This window comes from Melopsittacus undulatus, chromosome 4 (assembly GCF_012275295.1).
Source record: "Melopsittacus undulatus isolate bMelUnd1 chromosome 4, bMelUnd1.mat.Z, whole genome shotgun sequence".
Taxonomy (NCBI): domain Eukaryota; kingdom Metazoa; phylum Chordata; class Aves; order Psittaciformes; family Psittaculidae; genus Melopsittacus; species Melopsittacus undulatus.
The window spans coordinates 102349084-102372137 of record NC_047530.1 but is presented as its reverse complement, the minus strand read 5'-3'; the positions used below and the strand labels follow the sequence as shown (position 1 = coordinate 102372137).

The 23054-nt window shown below is 40.2% G+C and overlaps 2 protein-coding genes across 4 annotated transcripts in view; one reads left to right on the top strand and one right to left on the bottom strand.

The window, feature by feature from the left end:
- The window catches only part of VTI1A (vesicle transport through interaction with t-SNAREs 1A), a 270070-nt gene extending 259616 nt beyond the window's left edge, over positions 1 to 10454 (bottom strand). For 2 of the 3 annotated variants that reach the window (XM_034062516.1, XM_034062514.1), the window contains exons 1-2: positions 9931 to 10454; positions 2066 to 2124 (exon numbers count right to left, since the gene is read on the bottom strand). In XM_034062516.1, coding sequence (XP_033918407.1) covers positions 2066 to 2124; positions 9931 to 10024 — 153 coding nt within the window. In that variant the 5' untranslated portion in view covers positions 10025 to 10454. The remainder of the gene's footprint in view (positions 1 to 2065; positions 2125 to 9930) is intronic. The other variant, XM_034062515.1, reaches the window with a different exon arrangement.
- Positions 10455 to 10481: 27 nt separating this feature from the next.
- On the top strand, positions 10482 to 22318 carry ZDHHC6 (zinc finger DHHC-type palmitoyltransferase 6). The gene is made up of 10 exons (XM_034062513.1): positions 10482 to 10946; positions 12891 to 12982; positions 15016 to 15175; positions 16137 to 16298; positions 16890 to 16943; positions 18422 to 18589; positions 19464 to 19505; positions 19856 to 20001; positions 20090 to 20133; positions 21744 to 22318. The coding sequence occupies exons 1-10, from the start codon at positions 10614 to 10616 to the stop codon at positions 21845 to 21847; spliced, it is 1305 nt and encodes a 434-aa protein (XP_033918404.1). The 5' UTR covers positions 10482 to 10613; the 3' UTR covers positions 21848 to 22318.
- Positions 22319 to 23054: the final 736 nt, after the last annotated feature.

The window sequence follows — 23054 nt, the reverse complement described above, 5'->3', positions numbered from 1 at the left end:
TCTTATTCAACAGCTCTGGCTTGAAAAGGCAGCCTGGGAGTCTGAAAGTTTTGGTGTCAGTTCTGCACATAGATCAAATCAATTACACCAGTGATTTTACCCAAACAAAGCGGAGAGTGTTTTAAAACAATCAATGGTTAGTCAGTGTAAATAAAATATCTCTACAATAATATTTATGATATATGAGAGTGTTATTTCCTAGCCAAGTAGGAAATAAACCAAAATGAGCTTGACTCAACTTTGACTACTCAAAACAATGAAGCAAACCAATGTATTAAAACTATCAGTAGCAAGGAATTACGTTTATTTTTATTTTCTACCATAGCCTTCAGTTTAAAGAGGATTTTTAATCAGTTCTGTTATTAGCAGGTTTGTTCAAATTGATTTTTAAACCCAAGCTTTGACATGAATCACAAACATGTTAGGCAATTGCTTAAAGCCTATAATTGAATTAAGCACCTGTCTAGCAGCATTAGCAACAAGATCTTAAACAAAAGCGTGAAAGAAAAGCCAGTACATTAAATGAAGATCATCATTAGGATAAAAGTACAGATACAGGATTTACTTTTTAATATTATAATAAAAACAAATTTAAATGATCTTTTCCTGACATAAGGCAAGAGAGAAGTAATGAGCCATTACCTCCATTTCGGCTCCTTCCAATCTTACTTTCAGTAGGAAACAAAAATCGAATGCTTTTTCATCAGACCACCCACACTACCATTACCTTGCACTGCTATGCTTTTTTGCCATGTCAAGTTGCAAAAAAGGAAATGGAAAACATTTCTAGATTTTTACTTTCTTTTGGCTCTTTGAGTATGGAAGTGCCCAAAAGGCCTTCAAATATCTTCAAAGCATCCTCATGAGATGGAACAGTAACTTTACCATGTTTCCCACTGAGAACACCAAATCAGAGGTTAGGTACCTTGGCATCCTCACGGGTAGAACCTGCAGGGAGTCACCCCAACATCCAGCTTTTCTGGATGCTATTCCAATGCTCTAGCCTACAAGACCAATTCAATTCTTAAATTAAAAGCAACAGGTATGTCAACATTAACACCCTAGAATTGTAAGATCAGCTAGGTTGAAAAGATCATCAAGTCCAACCTTTACCCCAGGACTGCCAAGTCCACCACTAAACCATGTCACCCTAGAGACCTTTTCTTCCTATGCCACTTAAAAAAGTGAAATTTAATATTACTGTTTAGTTAGTAACCAAATAATTGATTAAATTTGCTCAATTATAAGAACTTTCAGGCTAGGAGAACTGATTTCCTCTCCCTACCTTAACAGCCAGATTACATTTCTGACACTTGATAGACCAAGCTAATTCCCAAAAAATAAACAAAAGCTACTTCAGGAAAGAAACCATTGGCAAAAAGTCAATCTCAGCTGTCACCAACACGTTCACTCAGTTACTTAGCATCTACAAAATCTGACTTTTATACTCCATCCAGATGGAGGATATGGCAGGTTGTAATCAAATAAAGTGAAGTCACAACTGCTTAATACATATTGCTTTCTTTTGTCAGCATGGACCACTAAGTAATGCTTGCTTAACACATATACTCTTCTCAGATCAGTAACCCACACTACCATTGCTGCCTTGACCTCAACCAACTAAATATGCCTCACTTGCTAAATGAAGGGGAGAGGAAGATCTACTGCTTTAAAAGACAGTCAGACAGCTTAAACCAAGTAGATGCACACATCTTAAGAGAAAAAAAAATAAACAAAACAAGCAATAAACAAACAACAGTCCAGGTGTGTAAATATTTAATTCAGTTCCTAAAGTAAAAAACCTAATCCACAGCTGAAAGCCTGTAGCAGCCTGTAATAGCCTACAGCAATAATGTAAACCTTGAATCATTTAACACAAAATTAAAAGAGGGTACACTCCTCTTGGATATTCCATATACTCAAAAAGAATTATTTCAATCATATTATTTAATTCTCTATTATTGTTCAGTATTTTTAGGGAATCATGTGTGTTAAATGTTATCACTAATGATCCTATTATTTTCCTTAGGAATTTGCAGATAGCATATGAAAAGCCAGAACATACCAGTTCCCTTGCTTCTTCGAGCTGTTTCTCAATATTTGCAACCATCTGCTTCTTCTCATCTGAAATACAATGGTGAAAATAACAATATAATTGGGCTCTTGCCATGAAATGAAAATACACCATTTCAAAAGCTTATGTATATCAGTTAAAACTGACTCAAAGGATTCATCCTGTCTGAAATCATCATTCACTGTAATACACACATTAGTAATTAACAAGAAAAAGGCAAACAAACAAAGGAGGCTGGAGAATCCTTGAAGTCTTCTGCTTTGTTACACAGCATTTGCTAGTCAGAAAAGCAGCTACAGCTGCTCCAGGTGTAGGAGTTAGTTATGCCTCAGCAGGCACTTGCTGGGTGCGTACACATGCATGAGAAGGTACATGCTTATGCCAAACAGAAAAAAAAAGAAAAAAGAATTATGGTTTAAGAACAAAGCTTTATCCTATTTATTTGCAAAATATGAGCTGCACAAATCCCACTTATAATGAAACCAGGTACTGAAGAAAAACAAGGTTTCTATCCCCCTGCTCTTACACCAGGTCTAGAACAAGTTTCTTTTGCTCAAACTGGAGGGGGGAAAGAAACTACATGAGGGTTACAAGAAAACCACATTGTAAGCTGTATGTAGCAATCATCACCAGCCAGGCTCCTCAGCACGTCTATTATCCCAGCTATAGAGAGTATGTCTGACTTTCAACGTGCCTGTAACACCCATTCTCAGAGAATCCAATGTGAACTCAGAACTGAGATTCAGGGTCACATCATCAAAAAAATCCCTATTTTTTGAACACTTGGCTCATTACAGCACGAAAGGAGACTTCTGAGGAATATTCAGTCACTAGATAATAAAGTCCTCACGTTGCTTAATTACTTTAGGCATTCAGGGGCTTCAATACTACCAATTGCATTGCTCCGTGCGGCTCTCATGGCTACACTTCCATCATTCAGACTGTAAATCTATTTATCGTCTTAATAAAGTTAGCAAAACTCTGATATGCAGCCATTTATACTTTAACCAAGAGCATCATGACATCTATGCCAGTGGTTTGCCTGATGAAGTAGATAAAAAGCGAGTTGCACAACAGTACATCCAGTCATTGCTTCTCAGATATTGCAATAAGTCTATGTTGGCATAAGAGACTTTATTATGCATCTTTAGACTTTAGAGTTTTCTCTTTTAGCCTGAATTATTTTATTTCTTCTCTTCCACATGTATCCTAGAATTGATAAAGACCAAAGGGACTACCTGATGATCTCCTTTGATCTTCTGCATGCCAGAAGGCACTGAATTTCAAGAGGGACCTCCTTTATTAATTGTATATAATTTAGCTTCCAACAAGCTGAAATGCTTTATTTTTAAGTAAACTTAGTGCCATAGGCAGGAACTGGGGTAGCAACCAAAACCAGAATTTCTGCCACATAAATTAAAACCTACCTTTAATACATTCTTCCTTAAAAGCTTGGGCTTACCCATCTATCTTCTTTTACCTAAAATATACTACACTTTTAATTTAAGGACATATGAACATCATGATCCATCCTTCTTCAGTTACATACATTGGAGCTCTGCCTGCAGAAAGGATCAGGTTCAGGATCATCTTCCACCTTTAAGGTAACAGAGATCTTTGCAAATAACCAGCTGTCATATGAGGATACACCATCATGCACATGGCAGATTCACAAGAATAAATCACATGCACTGGGTTATCACCCAAGAAGCTGCTATTGTACAGTAGGACATGCAGGTAATTCCTTTACAGTCCAAAGTTAAGACTACAGTATAAGATCCTTCACTGAGGGAAAATTCCTATCAGAGAAGCCCAAGAATGTATTATAGCCAGCTGGATAGGTAGCATACTCCTTCTGAGACTGGACTGGATAAGCAAGTCGTCCAGGGCTGATAAGGTTCACCTGAAGCTGAGACTATCTCTAGCGCTGATTCTGCTATATCCTATATGAACAAACCAAGCTGTTTCTGGGTGGCAGCAGAAGGACCTAAACAACATACTACCGAAACACAGCTGGAATAAAATCTTATTCTACACTGAAGAAAAAGAACACTGAATTCCTCCAAATAAAGGGAACTCTGACAGTGACAGAAGTGAGGAGGAAGCACTTAAATACCCCACCCAGAATTAAAAGTTAGAGCTCACCTCCAAATCTTCCTAAATAGAATTTCTTTTTTTCATCTTGAAAGAGGCCCAGAATTTCATCATTACTTGATTTTTACATTTTACGTATACAAGTAATACTTGATTACTTACATTTCCTCTCTACAAAGCTAAAGCCATGGAAAAACAGCAACTTTCTTGAAAACCTCAAATTCACATTGCCATTGTAGTAGAATCTGGGGCATTCTACTACAGCAGAAGATGTAGGACATGTTCATTTCTATGCAGCACTTAGAACTCTCTGTTAGTAATGTCTTTAATTCCCCACCAGGTTCCCATGATGACATTCAAGGCAAAAAAAAAAAAAAATCTGTTAGTGATTTATCTTCCTAACATAACTTAAACTCAAAAGAAAAGACAATCTGCCACTTGTTTGACTGTATATTCCAATTCTCCTACCCAGCCTCCCAAGACACCCCTGCTCTTTCCATCACTTGGAAGAGAGCAAGATGACGATGGATAAAAGGAAAAACAATGTAAGATAAAACACAGAATACCATTTTATTGAAGCCGAAATAAAATACAGCAGCAGAAAATAAGCATACTATAGTAATTCCAGCATTTCCCTGAGTTTTATCAGACTACAATTTCCATATACATTAAGTAACCTGAAATTTAGGGATATAAAACTGCAACTTTGGAGAAGATACTTCATGCTATACAAATTCTGTGTGTAACTGTGATTACAAGAACCACCTAGCACTTCACTGATCAGTAAGTCTTACCTACCCAGATATTACGCTACAGATCGTTGGTAGGTACACAAGGTCTGTCTGAAGCTGCTCCCATAAAACTGGGAAGATACTCAAATGATCCTCTTTAGTTAATTAAAATTTCATCCAACTCTAGAGTTGTATTTTAACATCATCCCAGGCTTATTAATACATAATCACTCAGCTGGTGACCAGAGTAACTGAGAGGAGCAAGACGTACTGACAATGCACCTTTGTTGCTCCCTGCTATACAGATGTGTGAGCAGGCACATGGCAACATTCCAGCACTGCAGCTTTGGAGCAGTATCTTCATGGATTTCCAGGAAAGCAGCTGAACTTGTTCCAACTACTGATCCTCCAGGGCAGATAATACCATGCACTCCCCAGAGCAAGAAAGGGTGGCAGGACCCAGCAGCATCACGTTGGTAAGGAAAAGGAAGCTGACCAAAGTACAAGTATCACCCACTCTGTTTTGCTTTCCTCTCTTTAGCCACATTCTTGTAAAATCCTGATGAGAGTATGCTGCCTGAAGCCACCTGCCTGCAGGCCTACCAGTAACTCCAGGCCTGCCTGTTGTTGCCACCAGCAATAGAAGCATGAAATGGTACAACACTGTCAACCAGAAAGCACTTGCCGGAATGGTTTCCAAATCATTTACTTCCATTCAGTGTCACAGTTAAGCTATGGAATAACTTACTTCACAGTCAGCATCTCCATAGAAAGGGGGGCACAATATCCACAGGATATTTCTGAGACTGCAGATGAGGTCAGAGGGAGTTACTCAGAGTAACAGAAGCCTGCCACTAGTCTAGTGGATCAGGACAAACAAGTTATGATCCAATTAAAGATCCTCATATTGCTAATTGTATTACTCCACTGTGTCTTAGCAGTTTTCAATCTACTTACTTGATCATTTTCTTAAATACACTTCCATCATAATAAAAGTGGGGTTATAACATTTTTTCTTAATTCAGAATAATATCCTTTAGAGAAAATAAACACTAATATTCCATTAAATATACCTAAATTTAGAATAGTATTTTTGTCTCCAAATTGCTAGACAGAATGTCTTAAATTATAAAAGCTACATGCAGTATTTTCTTTAAATGGTCAAATTCACAAAATATGGATGAATATAAAGACTGGAAACAAAAGTGTTTTTTTACTTTGTATAAGTATTGTGTGCAAAGAAATCCAAGCTTTTACTACATTCTCCTCGGTTCTTTCAACTTTGCCCTTGCATTAATCACTCTTGTCCCTCAAAATACAGCAGTTACAGAAAGGCAGAAATCTGCCTACAAGTGTAGAAAGATAACACATTGGTTGTGGTTTGATCTCACAACCAATGAAGAGATTAGAAAAATGTGGACCAAAACTGAGTAGACCCATTGCTTGTGTAATTGCTTCTTTTTATTAGTACATGCTGAGGAAGAGCCTGAGTAACAAAGGGGTTTGGTCCACAGACAACTTGCAGATTTTGCTGCATTTGCTGAAGCGGTTTAAGTGTTTGTGCCAGAAGTTACTGCCCAACAGCAGACACAAATGGAATGATATCTGTGTTTCAGTTATAAAACTGGGTTCAAGGGGCACCACATGATGAGCCAGACCTGAAACGGAAATAGCACACTCCAGTACAGGGGGTATAACAGAAATTTAAGAGGGACTTTCTATTCTATCTACTAGAGACTGAAATACAGTGCTTTGACTGCCCAGTAGAAAATGCATGTATTTAGTATCAGAAGAATGACAGCACTCAAGTCTAAAACCATCATGACCAGTGGCTACTGCGGTCAGAAAAGACTAAGTGTCACCATTTGTGCTGATAAAACTCTCTCAGGTGAAGCAATCAAAATTTACATAAATTTTTGGTCAAAGCACAAGATAGATGTTTCTCTGAAACACCAAGGAGTATTATTAAACATTCTTCAAAGACCTGCAGCAGCATCACAGAAAAAAAATATTTAGAAGTTATTTCTCTTATTTAGAATGCTTTTTTTAATTCTCCAGATGATGTTTGCCTCAACAGAAGACATTTCTTCCCAAGATATTCTACCGTCCCTGCTGCTTACTGCTTCTGTAGCATCACAGTGCCTTTGTTACATTTCTTTCTGAACTATTTATGCATTTGTGACAATAGGATTGTTTGTTGAGCCATCATCCTCCTAGAACACAAGACAGCATCAAGTCCTGACAATACCAACTGCAGGAATGTTGCAAAAACAATCAGTATTTCTCCAATTTGACTGAATGCGAAGGTTGCAGCAGGTCCATCTTCAGTAGCAGAAGGAAATAAACCAGTCACTAGACTTCAGGAGATCTCTCTGTATTATGTGGAAGTGGCACAAGTCCTTACACCTTTCATTCTGCTTCTTCCAGCGTGAAGGAAGAAGGCCATCAGCAATCTCTCTCAGATCACTGCTGCTGAAAAGTGCCTCCTCACATGCAGCTCTCCTCATGTCCCCCTCCCACCTCACAATCCTCTTTTGAGGCTGTCCCAGCCATCTCCACAAGAGCTAACTGGAACTTCTGGTGATGAAGAAGCAAAGATCTTGCAAATATTCCTATTAAGAAACAAGGGGAAAATGTGTATTTAAAATATTTCTGATTAAAGTGTTCAGCATAGTCAGAGAATTATCGTTTAGGCGGTTTTTTTTACAAGTGGTTAAATGTCTCTAGTAGTTAAGACTGCTATTTGTTTTGAAGTCATGCAGGATTTTTTTTTCTGGTGAAAGACAAAAGAGCCCTGAAAATTGAAGCAATACCCTCACTCATAAATGTACATTGCAAGAAGCAGCTATAAAGCAAGCCAGTACAAACCATGTATGACAAGCCACCTCTAAAACAAAATATCAACTATTTTCTTATCTTAAAAACATTCAGCCTAGTACTACACTACTGGTCCCACAGGGAATGTGCATTCTTTCTCCTCTGAGAGGATGGCAAATTCCAAAACAACCTTCTAACAGGCACATAGATGAATTACAGTTTCAAAGCCTGCTGCTTCTAGGCTATGTCACTGTTTAAGATCATATTCTTTAAATATCTTGTATTTAAGCTCTAAAGTCTCCCTAAGTGAATAAGAGAGTCTGCTTCAAGGAGAGGATTATGGAAATCCACTAGCAGAATATAGCAGAATAGCAGAATATACTTCCGCTACCAAACAGACACTGATGACCTCCAAAATCTACAGAATTGGGAAATCAAATCTCTGTTCTCTTTCCATAAATCAGTGCAGCACTACTGATATTCAGAAGAGAAGCCATAGTGTATTTATGATGTCTCCCTGTTCCTACAAACAGGTCCTTAAATTTGCTGTTTAAAAGTGAACAACCCTTTGTGAGGCAGTGAGAAATACTGCCATGGTCAGGTACTTCATATTAGTGAAGAATTCACTGCATCCTCTTGGCAAATTGTTCTAGTGGCCAGTTATAGCTTAAATATAATTTCTGACCACACTACATTATACCAGTTCTAAATTTCAATAACATGAACTCTCTGGATCTCCTCCTTCTAACTCTGTCATTTCCATTACAAAATAGAAAAAGCTTTCTACCTCCAAGTACTGTTATTGTGGTTGAATTATCTGACCATGTCCTTTTTGTTAAGCTCAAAAGCAAAACAGCTTTGTTAAGCCAAAGAAAAAGCAGTTTCCTGTCCTTTAATCATGCCTGTGATTGGTCACCGAACACCACTTTTTTGGAAGACTTTCTAACTTGCTAAGATTAGAACTGGACATAACCTTCCAGAATCAGATTTTTTCTCAAATCCCTGTTTATTCATTTTAAATATATCATGAAGACCTGAATTAACACTGCACTGAGATACGTTTTAGTTAACCACCTACCTCAAATCCTGTTTAGAGTCACTGATTCATGACACATTTCCTCCTCTAAAAGTAGGATGTTATTCTTTGGTCCCAGATGAATGATATTTTCTCCTTTAGTCATATAGAAAAGTGTACCATTAGTGTGTTTTTACTTCCTTCTTAAGTTATAACCACTCCTACAGTTCAAGTATCCTAAAGCTTTGGGAAACCTGTATAGGCAGTAGTGAATAACCTGGGAACAGAAGCGGTATTAAGCTGAGTTGCATGATGAGAAAACCACTTCCCTCTGCCTCATACTAGGAACCCCATATTAAGGCACTCATTCTTATACACTGGAAGATTCAGCCGGCCTAGGTAAAGAGATTATAACTTTAAGCTTTCACTCCTACAGACATTATTGTCTCTACTGCAGGGACACATCATGAATCAACCATGAATACTGCAGGCTATTGACAAACACATTAAAGTAAACGAAAACTGACTTCTTTGAATATCCTCCTACATATGCGTCACCTCAGTCAATTACCCAAATCAAATGTTCTAACAGGAGGCAGCAAAAACAGAGATTCAGATTAAATCATGCACAAATTCTGTCTATGTTATATGAAGACTTCATTTCCATGACTGATGCTGTGGCATCATCACAACGAAAGGCATTCAGCAGCAATGCTGGTAAACACCCGCCCAGCTGTGTCCCCTGCTCTGCTCGGCCCTTCAGCTGTGCTGGCCTAACTTCGTGCGGCCCCACAGCAAGTCAGAAGAGAACGGCTAATCCTTACAGCAAACAACATTCTGTCAGGTTAACCGCAATACACTTCAAGAGACAGCTCGCTGCTCCAACAGACGTGCACTCGGGCCAGAGAGACGAGTCCTGACTCTGCTGCGTAAGGAGCAAGAAAACACAGCCGGGTGACGGGACGCTGACCCAAGCACGCTAAAACACACCAACACCCTCTCGCCACCACGCCGAGCGCTTGCCGCTGGGATGCCGGAGGCTCCGGGAGCCGCAGAGGCTCTCGCAGACGAGAAGGACGGGGCTGCAGTGCGGAGTTAGAGCCGTGAAGGCGGCGAGCAGCGCCGGGAGACCACGGTATCTGCGTGCCGCCAGGCGAGCAGCCCCCACCCCAACTCCGCCTCAGGCGCCCGCCGCTCACCTCCTACCAGCTTGGGCACCTTCCCGATCCTGCCCGTGATCTCGGCCGTCAGCACCGCGAAGTCCTGCTCGTAGCTCTCGAAATCGGAGGACATGGCGGCGGCGGCAGCAAGGGAGGCCGCAGCCCCACTGCGCTCCGCGGAGACACCGCGCTCAGCAACTCCACTCCGCACAGACCCGCTTCCGCGTTCTGCTACCCGCAAAGGCGTCCCCCCGCCGCCGGGCACCTCGCCACGCGTTCCGCCGGAACTCTCCGTCCCCAGCCAGGTGTTTCAACCAGCACAGTTCCCCGCTGCCGCCCAGCCACACCTTCGCTTGCGGGCTCCAACTGCAGCCCAAGGCGCTGCCGCAGCCCGCTTACACCCTGCAACTGCCGTAGCCGCGGAGGGGAAAGACGAAGCTAGACCGGCAGGACGCTATTTCCCGTCGGGATCCTATCGCCATTGGACTGTTGGGGGGCGTTAGCCGACCCGGAGACGCCGGCGGGCGGAGGCGAGGGCAGGCTCCGTTCCCTGGGCTGCGGGGCGGGGCTCGGCTCAGCCCCTGTTGGCCCCGACACCTCCTCTTCCCCTTCCTCACAGCGCTTCCTCTGTCTCGGCTGCCGGCGGGGCTGAGCGTGGTGGGAGCCATGCGTGGAGCTGGCGGCGGGGCGGCAGGTGCAGCGGGCGGGCGGCGGTAGCGGCCATGGACGGGCCGGGAGAGGTGGGCCGGCCACCGGTGGTGGCCACGAACGGGCTGGGAGGGCAGGGCCGGGCGCCGGTAGCGGCCATGGATGGGCCGGGAGGGCTGGGCCGCGTGCGGCGGCTGTGCCACTGGGGCCCGCTGGTGGCCCTGGCTGTGGTGGCCGTGTGCTCTGCCACCGCCATGGCGGACGCCGCGCTGTGGTACTGGCCCCTGGATACCGCCGGAGGAAGCGTCAACTTCATCATGCTCCTCAATTGGACCGTCATGATCCTTTACAACTACTTCAGCGCCATGTTTGTCGGCCCGGGGTACGTCCCGCTGGGGTGGACGCCGGTAAGTGCTGGTTTTCGATCGTTCCTCCCGGGCTGGGCGCGGTGGGTTGGGGGGGACAGGCGGGTCTGCCCTTGCGCGGGGGCGGCCCTGCTGAGTTGATGGTGTGTAGTGCTCAGGGAGACGGTACGGGTCGCTTATCTTTTGATGCCGGTGTTTCCCAGTTCCCTTTGAAGAATGCATTCAGCCCTTCGGGCCACTCCTCGCTCCTTATCGTGTTTCAACATCTTTGCCCCCCTGCTGCTGCTCGCAGCGTGTCCAGTGTGCTCCAGATCCTTCCGTCCCTTCCCTGTTCCTCAGTTACAGTGATCTGGGGCAGAATGGTAACGTCATTTTGTTGGCAGGAGACGTTAAGCTTTATTGCTGCTTCTCAAACCAAAACAACAGGAAACAAGTGCTGCTACCCAGCAATGAGAGCCTCAAGGTTATCGGCATGCTTCTGCCGGCACTGAAGACTTTGCTGCTAGTATGAAAGATTAGAAGATCTTTATTGAGCAATTTATTTATTTTTTAAAATGTGAGCCAGAAAATTACATCGTTATTTTATGTTCAATACAATATTGTAAATTAAGGTAGAAATTTCCATTTCCTTTGCCTTAGTAATCTCTTGGACGAGTAGTAGTGAAGGACCTACTGATAAAGGCTCAGTATCTCAAGAGAGCTGCCAGAGTTTGTGGTCCAGTGGCATGAAATGAAGATCAGTGGTAATCACATTTTCTGTTTGTGGAATATTTCTCAGGACAGAGCCCAACGACAAGAGGATCCTAATGTAGTCTAGCAGAATAATTGAGCATTCCACTTTGCAAGCAGATTTTGGCCAGTATTTACTTGCTATGTACAGGTCTTCCAGTTTGTCATTTTGCTGTATTTGGCTAATGGGTGTGTGTGGGAGAGATGGGTGGCAAATAAGAACTAATTAGAATCATGGAATGGTTTGGGTTGGAAGGGACCTTAAAGATCATCCAGTTCCAACCCACCTTCCACTAGAGCAGGTTGCTCCAAGCCACGTCCAGCCTGGCCTTGAACACTGCCAGGGATGGGGCAGCCACAGCTTATCTGGGCAACCTGTGCCTCTGTCTCACCACCCTCACACAAAGAACTTCTTAATGTCTAATCTAAATCTACTCTTTGAATTTAAAGCCATTTCTCCTCATCCTAGTCCTATGTACCCTTGTAAAAAATTCCTCTCCCAAGTTTTTTGTAGGCACCCTTTAGTTATGGGAGGACTGTTAAAAGGTATTCTCAGAGCCTCCTCCAGACTGTCTTCCTAGGAGAGGTCCTCCAGCCCTCTGTTCTTCTTGGTGACTTTCTTTGGACTCACTCCAACAGGTCTGCATCCTGTGTATCTTGGGGACTCCAGAGCTGAACACAGTACTCCAGTTGGGGTCTCATGAGACTAGAGTAGAGGAGCAGAATCACTTCTCTCAACCTGCTGGTCATGATGCTTGTGAGACAGGCTAGCGTGTGGTTGGCTTTCTGGGCTGCCAGTGCACATCGCCAGGCTGTGCTAGGCTTCTCATCAACCATAGCCAAACATTAATGCTTGCCACTACAGCGTCTTAGTGTAAGCCCAGATTGGCTCATAGTATAAAATGAAGAGATAAGGTGCAGAAGCTATTTTTAAAAAATTATAAGGTCCTCATGCTTGCTTTTTTTTACTCCCAGAACTTCCCTAGGGAGCCCTGCTTGTACACTCTTCCTGATGAAAGAACCGTTTGTTTCTTTTAGCAACCAGCATTTTGAACAGTGAGAGATGGCTGTGTTGATACCAAGGGATTATTTAGTTTTGGTTTTTTACTTTCCTCATCACCTACCATTAAATAGGATTGGGTTATGAAACACACCCTGCCAGAAGAAAGCAAAGATGCTTAGGTTAGGGGAGTGTCAAGATGTGTATTGCCAATAGAATTGTGTATACATCTAACACACCTGTTCTTCTGTTTAAAGGAGAAATCTCAGGATTGCATGTATCTCCAATACTGTAAAGTGTGTCAGTCTTATAAGGCACCACGTTCACACCACTGTCGAAAGTGTAACAGGTACTATCTTTAAAATCGTTTTAAGTCCATATGAAAGCAGCTTAAAATCTAATAATGAGCTGTTAATATAATTTGTTCTTCCAAGTCTTGTCTTGTGCACTTTTAAGACTTCTGTATGAGCACTACTCCTGTTTCAAATATTTCCACTTTGTAGTTGTATGATTTCTGTATGGTTTTACTGTGTTTTAGTTTAATGAATAAATCTGTCTTTAACACTTTCTTTTTAGCTTGAAATCATTTCCTCTTAAGAACTTCTCAAGAGTATTAATGAAACATTGCAGGATTGTTTCTGGAAAGCAACCCTGTGTAAATACCTAAAAATCTTTCAGTCCTTTGTAAGTTACAAGTCTGAACATTCACCTGCTCAGGGAATAGAAACACCTATTCTATCATCTTTCCCAATGGGAGTTAAAGATTGATTGGAGTGGAAATTTTGCATTCTTATTTACTCTTTGCTAAAATGTTGCTTTGGTAAAGAATACTTTTATTATAAATAGCTGCACTGGAATGTAATGCAGCTTGGAAAAAGCAAGCTGTTTCAGCTGTCTACAGTCTTAAGGTGTAGTTGCGTTTATCCTGGGTTTACTGGGCAGATCCTCCTCTGAAGGACCACTAGAGAATGTGGTAAAAGGATATGACAACATGAATGTTCATTTGTTATTTCTGTAAACACAAGGATGTGCAGTTAGAGGGCTTTTGGGAAGCAGAGGCTGAAACTGTAGAGTAGTGCTGTAATTTGGCTGTGTCATCCCAAGGTTTAAAATTAGACTCTTTTCCTAGAGTGACAGTATTTACACTGAGGACTGCACAGAAAATGGCAGTGGATCCTGAGTCTGTGCAAAAGCAGGTTCTTAAATTATTTCTCTCATCAAATAAAACTGAAGACACTGCAGCACATTCTCCAGATCATTTTGACGACATGCTTTAAGAATTTTCTGCCCCCTCAACTGTGGCTAAAGTAACTCATTCCACACGTATTTCTAGCCTGTTGCAATGAAGTAGGTAACTTAAACCAATGCTGAAAGTCTTCTGTGCTATGGCAAGTTTCAGTGTATGAATGGAAGTTAACTGCTTGTGCCCCACCTGAATGGGGTGAGACCAAAGGACTTCAGAAGCACTTGTGCTCATGGTTATGATTGCATGTTCGAGAAATTGTCCAGTGACAATTGAGGTAGCAGAGTAATTAATTCTTGAAAGGGAGAAACTGAACTTCCTATTGAGAATGAACTAGCTTAAAAGATAATGAGGTCAGTAGTTCTAAAACAATTAACTTTTATTTTCAGAGAAGCTGGATATTTGCACAATTCAGTCCTTTGTTTATCAGTTAGATTTGGTGCAGATGAATTGCAACATTATAATGTTAACTTTTATACCCATTAAGTAAAATCAATGCAATTTGGGATATTGGTTATCAGTTGGATTTTTTTGCACATGTAAGCTGCATAGAAATAACCAGCTTTGTATTGGATACAAGAGTGTCTCTAAGGTATTTACTCTTGTTAAAAGGTATTTGAAAAGGTCTTACAGTGGTGTGAGGTCAATACATAACAGTAAGTAAAGCTTTCAGAGGGTCTACTAAAAAGAAATTCAGTTCTGCTTGTGAATCTTTATATTCTTTCTTCAAGTAGTTCACAGGGGATTTGGTATTTCATTTATTTTCCTGGTGTGCTTATTTTAAAGAAATGGCAATAGTTACTACTATTGTGTTGACAGTTCTTACACGACCCATTCTAGGCCTCTGTCTGCTGGCTCTGAAATATGATGCAGCTACCAAATTTGAGTAAAGAGGAGGGATCATTAAGGATGGTACGACCTGGGGGGCACTTCTTGTTCTGCTTTTATTTCACTCTACAACATGAAATACCATTCTGAATAGCAACAAAAAAGAAGTTATTGTGTTAATTTGTCAGAAACTGGTGGGTTTAAAAGAATTAATGAAGGTTGAGTAGTAGAAAGTTAGCTATCTTATTCTATGAGCGTTTTGAAACACATCATGAATGTCCTTTATATTAATCAATACTTATTATTCACAGATGTGTCATGAAGATGGATCACCACTGTCCTTGGATCAACAACTGTTGTGGGTACCAGAATCACGCATCTTTCACTCTGTTTCTCCTCTTAGCTCCACTTGGATGCATTCACGCTTCTTTCATATTTGTTATGACTATGTACACTCAGCTTTACAACAGAGTAAGAAAACATAATTAAATGTTTAAAATATTTAAGTCACATGGATAATTTATTTCTGGAAGTATGAGACAATTTGGTTTCCTGGGAAGCAGCATGCAGAATTCCTTGTTAATCTTTCAATATATACTCTAAGTTCTGCTCTCCGCCTGTGAGAAGTTGCTTGTCATAGTCACTGGGAGTTTTCTAGAAATAGAAGACAGTTTCTGAGTAGCACTTTGTATGGAGAGGGACAGGCTGTGTTTTGGCTGGCATAGAAACTAGCTGCTATTTATTTCTAGCAGACAAGTTAAATGCTATTTATTTTTGCTTGCCACTTTTTTTAGAATTGTATTCAGTTTTTCAAGGGGGTCTAAAAATAAATTAAGTTGTGTTTGTTTTTAAATGGAAAAAATTAACTGCAGCAACAGTAAGTAAAGCTTGTTCTGGAATACATCCCTTATCTCAGACCCATGGTTAAGATTATAAACTTTGATTTCAGCCTTTGTGGTTGCAATTAAGAGCTTGAGTATATCTACTGAGTGTAACAGGTGAAGACCACGTGCTGTATTTGCAGAGCAGTAATGCTGGGGAACAGTTATCTCCAAAAGCTTTTAGAGGAAAACTTGTAGTGTTTCTATTGAAAATGGGTGTTGTGTTATGTTAATATATTCTATCTGAAACTGATGAATGTGTTTTTGTTAATGTGCCAAAGTCCAGATTTTTTTTTTTGTTGTTGATTTTGGGCCTAACTTGTGGATCTTGCAAGATGGGGATTTTGGTTTGTTTTCCATCTAGAGAAGCCCTACACCTAGCAAAGAATGTATTCCTAAAGAAAGGTCTTTAGAATATTTTTTTTTAATTACTCCATTTGCGTTATAAAACATCTGTAGTTGGACACTTACAAGCCAGATTTTTTATTGTCAACTTGTTTTGTTTCAGCAGTCAAAATGTTCTAAAGCTGAATGATACTTTTCCTTTGCAGATATCTTTTGGGTGGAGTTCTGTAAAAATTGACATGAGTGCAGCCAAAAGAGACCCTCGACCCATTATTCCCTTTGGACTGTCTGCATTTGCTGCATCTTTATTTGCCTTAGGACTGGCATTAGGAACAACTATTGCTGTTGGTATGCTGTTTATTATCCAGGTAAGTTTATGGCTTCTGTTGCAAAGAAGTTAAAAGCACTAAGTTGTGCCTGCTTGTGGAACAGAAGCAGAATTTGGAATTGAGATGGGAGCAGCTGTTTATAGCTTATGTTGCTGTGTAAGTTTTTTAGGGGCTTATGTTGCTTTATCTCAGTTCCTCTGTTGTACCACAACCATTTTTTGTGGGAGAACTTAGAGGTGAGAATCTAACACTAAGAAAATATGAGATGGCCTTTATAAGCTTTCTGGAAAACACAAAATACTTGGTATTTCAGGAGTATGTGCCCCTGTCCCTGAGGATAGATATAAACATGCCTGATGTATTACTTCGAAAGTCTGAAATCTTTGGAAGGAAATGAAAGTGTGCATTTTATGCATAAACGGAAATACTGTGATACTGTCTAAGTGTATAGTTCTAGAGGATAGCATTAGCACGTGTTTATGCTGAATCTTAATTATGAGTGTTTTTAAGCCTATGAAAGTTGCTTTGTTCTTTAAAGCAAACTCAGTTTGTTAAATTAAGTTTTCTTTGACTAGCTGGTGTATTCCTGCAGAAAATCAACATTAACTTTGCCTAACACCTTTATTTTAGATGAAAGTCATTTTGACAAATAAAACTTCAATCGAGTCCTGGATTGAAGAAAAGGTAAGCTTTTATTACAGTATTCTTGTACTATATTGTTACAAAGTCTGTTCTCCACAGTTATTGATTTGTTGTTTCACCTCTCTGGCTTTAAACCAAAGGTGTCTTTTCTATTCACCACTGAATAGAAAAGACCTACAACCAGCTTTTCCTTTACTGTCTCTGAAATTACTTAAAATAGATGATAAGTCACTGACTGCATAGATTTTTCTTTTGTTTGGGGGAATTGATGTGAACATAATAAAGTATTTGCTTCAAGAGTCTTTGTTTATGTACTTGGAATGAGTGTGTGTGTTCAGCTGAAACTTGAGTTGTCTTTGCTTCTCATCATGCCTATGTCTTTAATTGTCCACCTCCCCATTCTAGGTGGCGTGTTTGGGCTCATGATTTTTCTCATTTCCTACTTCTCTGATTAAAGTTGAAATTATTTGCCTCCATTTCAAAGAAGTACTGGAAAATAATTATACCTAATCTTTTCTTCTCTAAATTTCTCTTTGATTTCCTTACCTTTATAGAGATTTTTCTCAAGATTTTTCAAAAGAAATAGAGCCAAGCAGAAGCTAACTTTAGATGAAGCAAAACTGACTCAGCATTTAGAAACTAGTTCAGTGCTACCAAGTTATTTTGTATAAAATCACATACATTTCATTATTACCTTATCTTTCTTCTGTGTCAAAATTAGCATGAGGATTTTGACTGTGTGTAAGTCCCTAAGCATTGTAATGCTTTCCCATTGCACAGAATCTAGCTTAGCTGGATCCTAGTCCTATTAGACCTTTTAATAATAGGACAATGGAATGTAAGTGAAAGAAAACCCTGTTACAACTATGTAGTAGAATTTAGAGTCGTATATTAATATTTTTATTGTAAAATACAAGCTGCTAATATGTCCCTTCTGAAAACTGAACACAGACTGTAATACATGACAATGCAATACAATGCAATAATTACATTATTGCAGCAAAGAAGACAAACTCTTCTGTGGCTGCTCCACTAGATGTCATTGTTACTGAGAGAATGGAAGGTTCATGGCTGCAGACTGTGGGAGATTCAGAGCATTCCTGTGTACACAATTCTTAGAGGTGAAGTAGGCACTACAGATGTTGAATTATTTTCACGTTGATTAATCAAAGAATCCCGAGTAGTGGATGCCTTTGTATGCAACTGAGAAATGGTCAGGCATCGGTCCTTAAAAAAAGCCATAAAATAAAATCAGAACTTAGAGTGGATTAATGAATATAGCCAGTTAATTCTGTTAACAAGTTAACCTAAACCAGGCATACTTCAAAACGCTGGTTGTTGTACGTAGGTTTGAAAGCCTGGTTTACTATATCAGGAATATACTGCTCTTGCTTCAAAATGTTTGCCTTTAGGTCTCATTATACATACAGAACTTATGATCCAGCCTTCTTAATATTTACTGCTCGATTGCAGTTTGTAGGTTATGTTTTTATGTACTGTATTTCTGAATTATTTTCCAGGCCAAAGACAGAATCCAGTACTACCAAACGGGTGAGACCTTTATTTTTCCCTATGACATGGGAAGTAAATGGAAGAACTTCAAGCAAGTGTTTACATGGTCTGGGATTCCTGAGGGAGATGGCCTGGATTGGCCAGTAAGAGATGGCTGTCATCAATACAGTTTGACGGTAATTGATCTTCAGTGATACCTCAAATTAATCCTCCCCAGCATCCAATTGCCTGCTTTCCTTAGCAGTAATATACCAGTGTTTTAAATAACAAAAATAGACAGACTAGTAGTACATATATTTATGAAACAAGACTTCCGTCAAATGTTCTCCCATTTTCGAAGGAGGTGATCCTGCCCCTCTACTCTGCTCTCGTGAGACCTCACTTGGAGTACTGTGTGCAGTTCTGGTGTCCTAAACATAAAAAGGACATGGAACTGTTGGAACAAGTCCAGAGGAGGCCACGAGGATGATCAGGGGGTTGGAGCACCTCCCATATGGAGACAGGCTGAAAAAGTTGGGGCTGTTCAGGCTGGAGAAGGCTGTGTGGAGACCTCATAGCAGCCTTCCAGTATATGAAGGGGGCCTGTAGGGATGCTGGGGAGCGACTCTTCATTAGGGACTGTAGTGATAGAACAAGGAGTAATGGGTTAAAACTTAAACAGGGAAGGTTTAGACTGTGTATAAGGAAGAAATTCTTTACTGTTAGGGTGGTGAGGCACTGGAATGGGTTGCCCAGGGAGGTTGTGAATGCTCCACCCCTGGCAGTGTTCAAGGCCAGACTGGACGAAGCCTTGCATGGCATGCTTTAGTGTAAGGTGATCCTGCCCATGGCAGGGGAGTTGGAACTGGATGATCTTAAGGTCCTTTCAAACCCTAACTATTTTATGATTTTATGATAGACTAAAAAAGTTATGCTTTTGTGAGTGCTTTTAAATGCTAATGATACTTCCTGTTTGTTGAATGATTTCAATACCTGACTTTATTTTGTTTTGAATGCATAAGTCCTCTTAAAAGAAACACTGCCTAAATTTCTGTTTGTAATCATTTACAGATAGAGCAGCTGAAACAGAAAGCAGACAAGAGAGTAAGAAGCGTAAGTATTTGTCAAGTTTGGTCTTTTGCTGAAACAAATCGCTGAAACACTTTCTTCATTTTAAACTTAGCAATTAAATAGAGGCTTTGTGTTTCCACACAAACAATATGCTGCAACCTCTGCTTAACCAAACTTAGCATTTAGCTTTCTTTGCATTTGCTCCTTAGGTGGTAATAAACATGATAATAAATATGCTTCATTATTAAACAGTTAATTAAAAATTTAGAGACCCTTTGACAGCCATTGTCATTATGCTCAGTTCAAATAGTATGCTTGAATTGCCTTTCTTGGTATGAAACTGTCAGCAAGGCTTATAATAATAGATTGCCATGTTGTGTTCAAATTTGTAGGTGCGGTATCGAGCAATAGAAGATTACAGTGGTGTCTGCTGCCCTGTGACTAAAGGTGTTAAAACGTTATTCACAACACCGTGTTCTGAAGAACCTAGAATTGCACTGAGTAAAGGGGATCTGATTTTAGCCACAAGAGGCTTAAAGTTAGTGGCTCCACACCTTAATTTTTGGTTAAAAGAAATACTGAGATGAGTTCTGATATCTAATTACCTATTACGCTTTCTTCCCCAGCCACTGGATGTATGGTGAGAAGATTCTCGACTCAGCTGCTGATGGTATTATGAAGCAGTTATTTTCACTTTTCCTGTTGAAAATTACAAATCACTTTTATAGTTCTCTAGAAATGTGGACAATATTACATGTTCAGTTCTCAAAAGATATAATGACTGACCTTACTGGCATTAGCTTCTCTCCCCTCTAAAAACACATCCACATTCTTTGCATCTAGTAGACTTGCCAGTCTTGAAGCTTATTGAAGGTTGAGTGGGAAGCAGGGAACTTCTTCATATTGAAGAAAAAGTTAGATTTTTAGACTCTTAATGAGGTTAATGATTATTTCTTTTTTTGATATTTAAGTATTTCTTAAACATGTTATTTCCTATCTAAACACCTTTTTCCTTGCCTGTGCCTTCTGAAGAGCCTGTAACCATCCATTGCAGCACTCCAGTCGTGCAAATCATTTGACCATGTTTCTGTAATGGCAATTATGTCATGATTTCCCTGCTGCACATGGCTTCCATCTGCTGTTTGTTGCCCATGCTGTGGGCACTGGCATAAATGCATTCAAGTTGCTCTGTGGATCTGGACTCCAACAGTGGCACGTTACCCTGTGGCTCATTTCTAGCAAGCCTGATGTTATCTCCTTTCCCTTCAAACCTAGTTTAAAGTCTACTCTATAAACTCTGCTATTTCCTGAGCTTAGCAACTCACTCCAGTGAACTCTCAAACATCAAACCTTAAATGAGTCAGAGAGATGAGCATGGTAATTGTTGTGTGTTTGTTCCTACCAGAGGGTATTTGTGCTACATTGACTAGTTTAATCATGTGAAATGGGTAGGGAACTGAGTGTAGACTGAGAAGCTAGATTAGAATTAAAAATAACACTGGGATTTTGGAGAACTAGGCTTCAAAAATAGAGTAAGATTTGTTGGGACTGCATAGCAAAATGCCATAATAAAGCCAGAGTAACAAGCTGCACTATTAACAAGGTGGAAAAATTAATTTTTAAGTAGCAGTTCATCTAAGCAAAAGAGTTAATCTTAAGATGAGTCAACACTTCCAAGAAAGAAAAAAGCATATAGCTTCTGAGTTGCATGAAGTAATCCTTCCATCCTATTCAACACTGGCAGAGACTCAGTTGAAATACTGCCACAAGTAAAAGCAGATACTGCATCTTAAGAAAGAGGAAGATCAGCTGTAAAGGGTCAAGAGGAAAACAATGAGAATTATCAGAGTAGTAGAAAATGTGACCTATAAGGGAAGGCTGAAAGATTTGGGATGGCTTGCTGGGAGAGAAGAAGAGGTAGGAGAAAGCCCAGGGTATATACAAATAGTCATCAGCTGTGTGAAACCATGTTGTGGAGAAGGTTGTTAGGTGTGTCTCTGGTGTGTAGAAAGAGGAGTTGTGAACTTGAACTGTAGTCAGAAAGATTCAGATAGGGTATTAGGAAAGATTTTTCTTAAGGAAGGTAGAGCACTTTGAAAACATGTTAGGCAGTGGAAGAGAACTGCTGCATAACCAGGCAGTAATGTTGGGAATCATTAGATATCCTTGGAGAATAAAATAACTTGGGTATAACTTTTTGATATCTCTTCCAATCCTGTGTTTTTCATCTATAGTGGGCTATGTTTTGTTCCAAGTTAATGCAACTTTTCATGTCTTAAGGTGCAATAAGAGAACGAGGCTGGTTCCCTAGGAAATGTGTGGAAAAATGCCAATATGACTCAGAAACGGATCAACCAGTGGATGGAGAGAAGAAAAACAGATAGCCTTCTCATTTTTTTAAAATAAGAAATGGAATTTTTACTTCAGACCACAATCTTTTACTTGAAATTTTTTGCATATTACTTCAGACTTATGCAATGAATGCGTTAGGACAAGGTTTTCTTTTCCTCGCAGCTGAAAGGGTTGGATATGCCTGTGCCATGGTTTGCAGACTTTTCTTAACAGTAAATAATTGAAGAAGCCATTCAGTGGATTGCCTTCAAGATGCATCTTCTTCAGCCCGAGTCAGGGCTTTTTGTGTTTCAGTTGCATTCTGAGGGTTCATGATTTAGATGTTTTTCTCAACCACATCTGATTGCGATGCGTGCTGCATCTCTTTTATATTTTAATTTCTCTGAAGCTGCCCCTGAAAGCTATAAAATAAACATCTGATTCAAATTCAAGGTGAAATTTGTTACCTGTGACTTTTAATGATGTGAATTGTCCACCTCAAATAAATGGTATGTTCATATTCACTTGTGGATTTAATTGTTCTTCGAGCTACCAAGAACTTGTTTATGAGCATGGGAATGTAAAATGACTGGGAGGTAAAGTGTTCAGAACTATAAGTTGTTTTTCAAGGTTAGAATGACTGCAGCTGTGAGAATATTCTATGCAGTGAGAATATTCTATGCTTTTAATGCGCAAAAAATATAGCCAGCTGTATCTGCTCCCTCTGAAATATGAGTGCATACCCAAGAGACTAGTGTTCTTGATCCATCTTGGAGTGAAAGGAAGCAATAGAGCCAAGAATAAAAATTTTTCTAAGCCTAATTGCTACTGATTAACGCCTTTTCTAAAGCATTTTTATTTAGCATCTGGTATGAATTATTAGAAGGAAGACCTTAAAATGTAGTAACCTGTACCAGCTGAAGGCGTTCTGAATGTATCCTAAATGCAGCAGGTCGTTTTGTCTCTCGTAGTGCAGTTGCATGTCACATGTTGGGAGTATTTGCAGTTTACTGTTCTAAACTAATACCTGCTTTACATCTACCTGCATGAGTTTCCTCAGATGAGCATTTCTTAACCAGTATCAAGTGTATAGAGAAATAGCTACATATAAACAAAGCAGCATTTCTCCTGCATGCTTCTAGTCTCAGGCTTTTCATCTCCAGCACAAAGAGAGGCTTTTGTTACGCCCAACCTGCTGTGCATTAATGCCAGTGGTGAGCCATAATCCTAGGTTGTTTCTCAGCTGTGGTAATGGGGCAT

Coding starts and splice junctions, on each gene's coding strand:
- ZDHHC6 (XM_034062513.1), top strand. CDS start 10,614: ATGGACGGGCCGGGAGAGGTGGGCCGGCCACCGGTGGTGGCCACGAAC. Junction 16,944..18,421: donor AGTCCTGGATTGAAGAAAAG/GTAAGCTTTTAT, acceptor ATTATTTTCCAG/GCCAAAGACAGAATCCAGTA. Junction 20,002..20,089: donor TTAGCCACAAGAGGCTTAAA/GTTAGTGGCTCC, acceptor TTTCTTCCCCAG/CCACTGGATGTATGGTGAGA.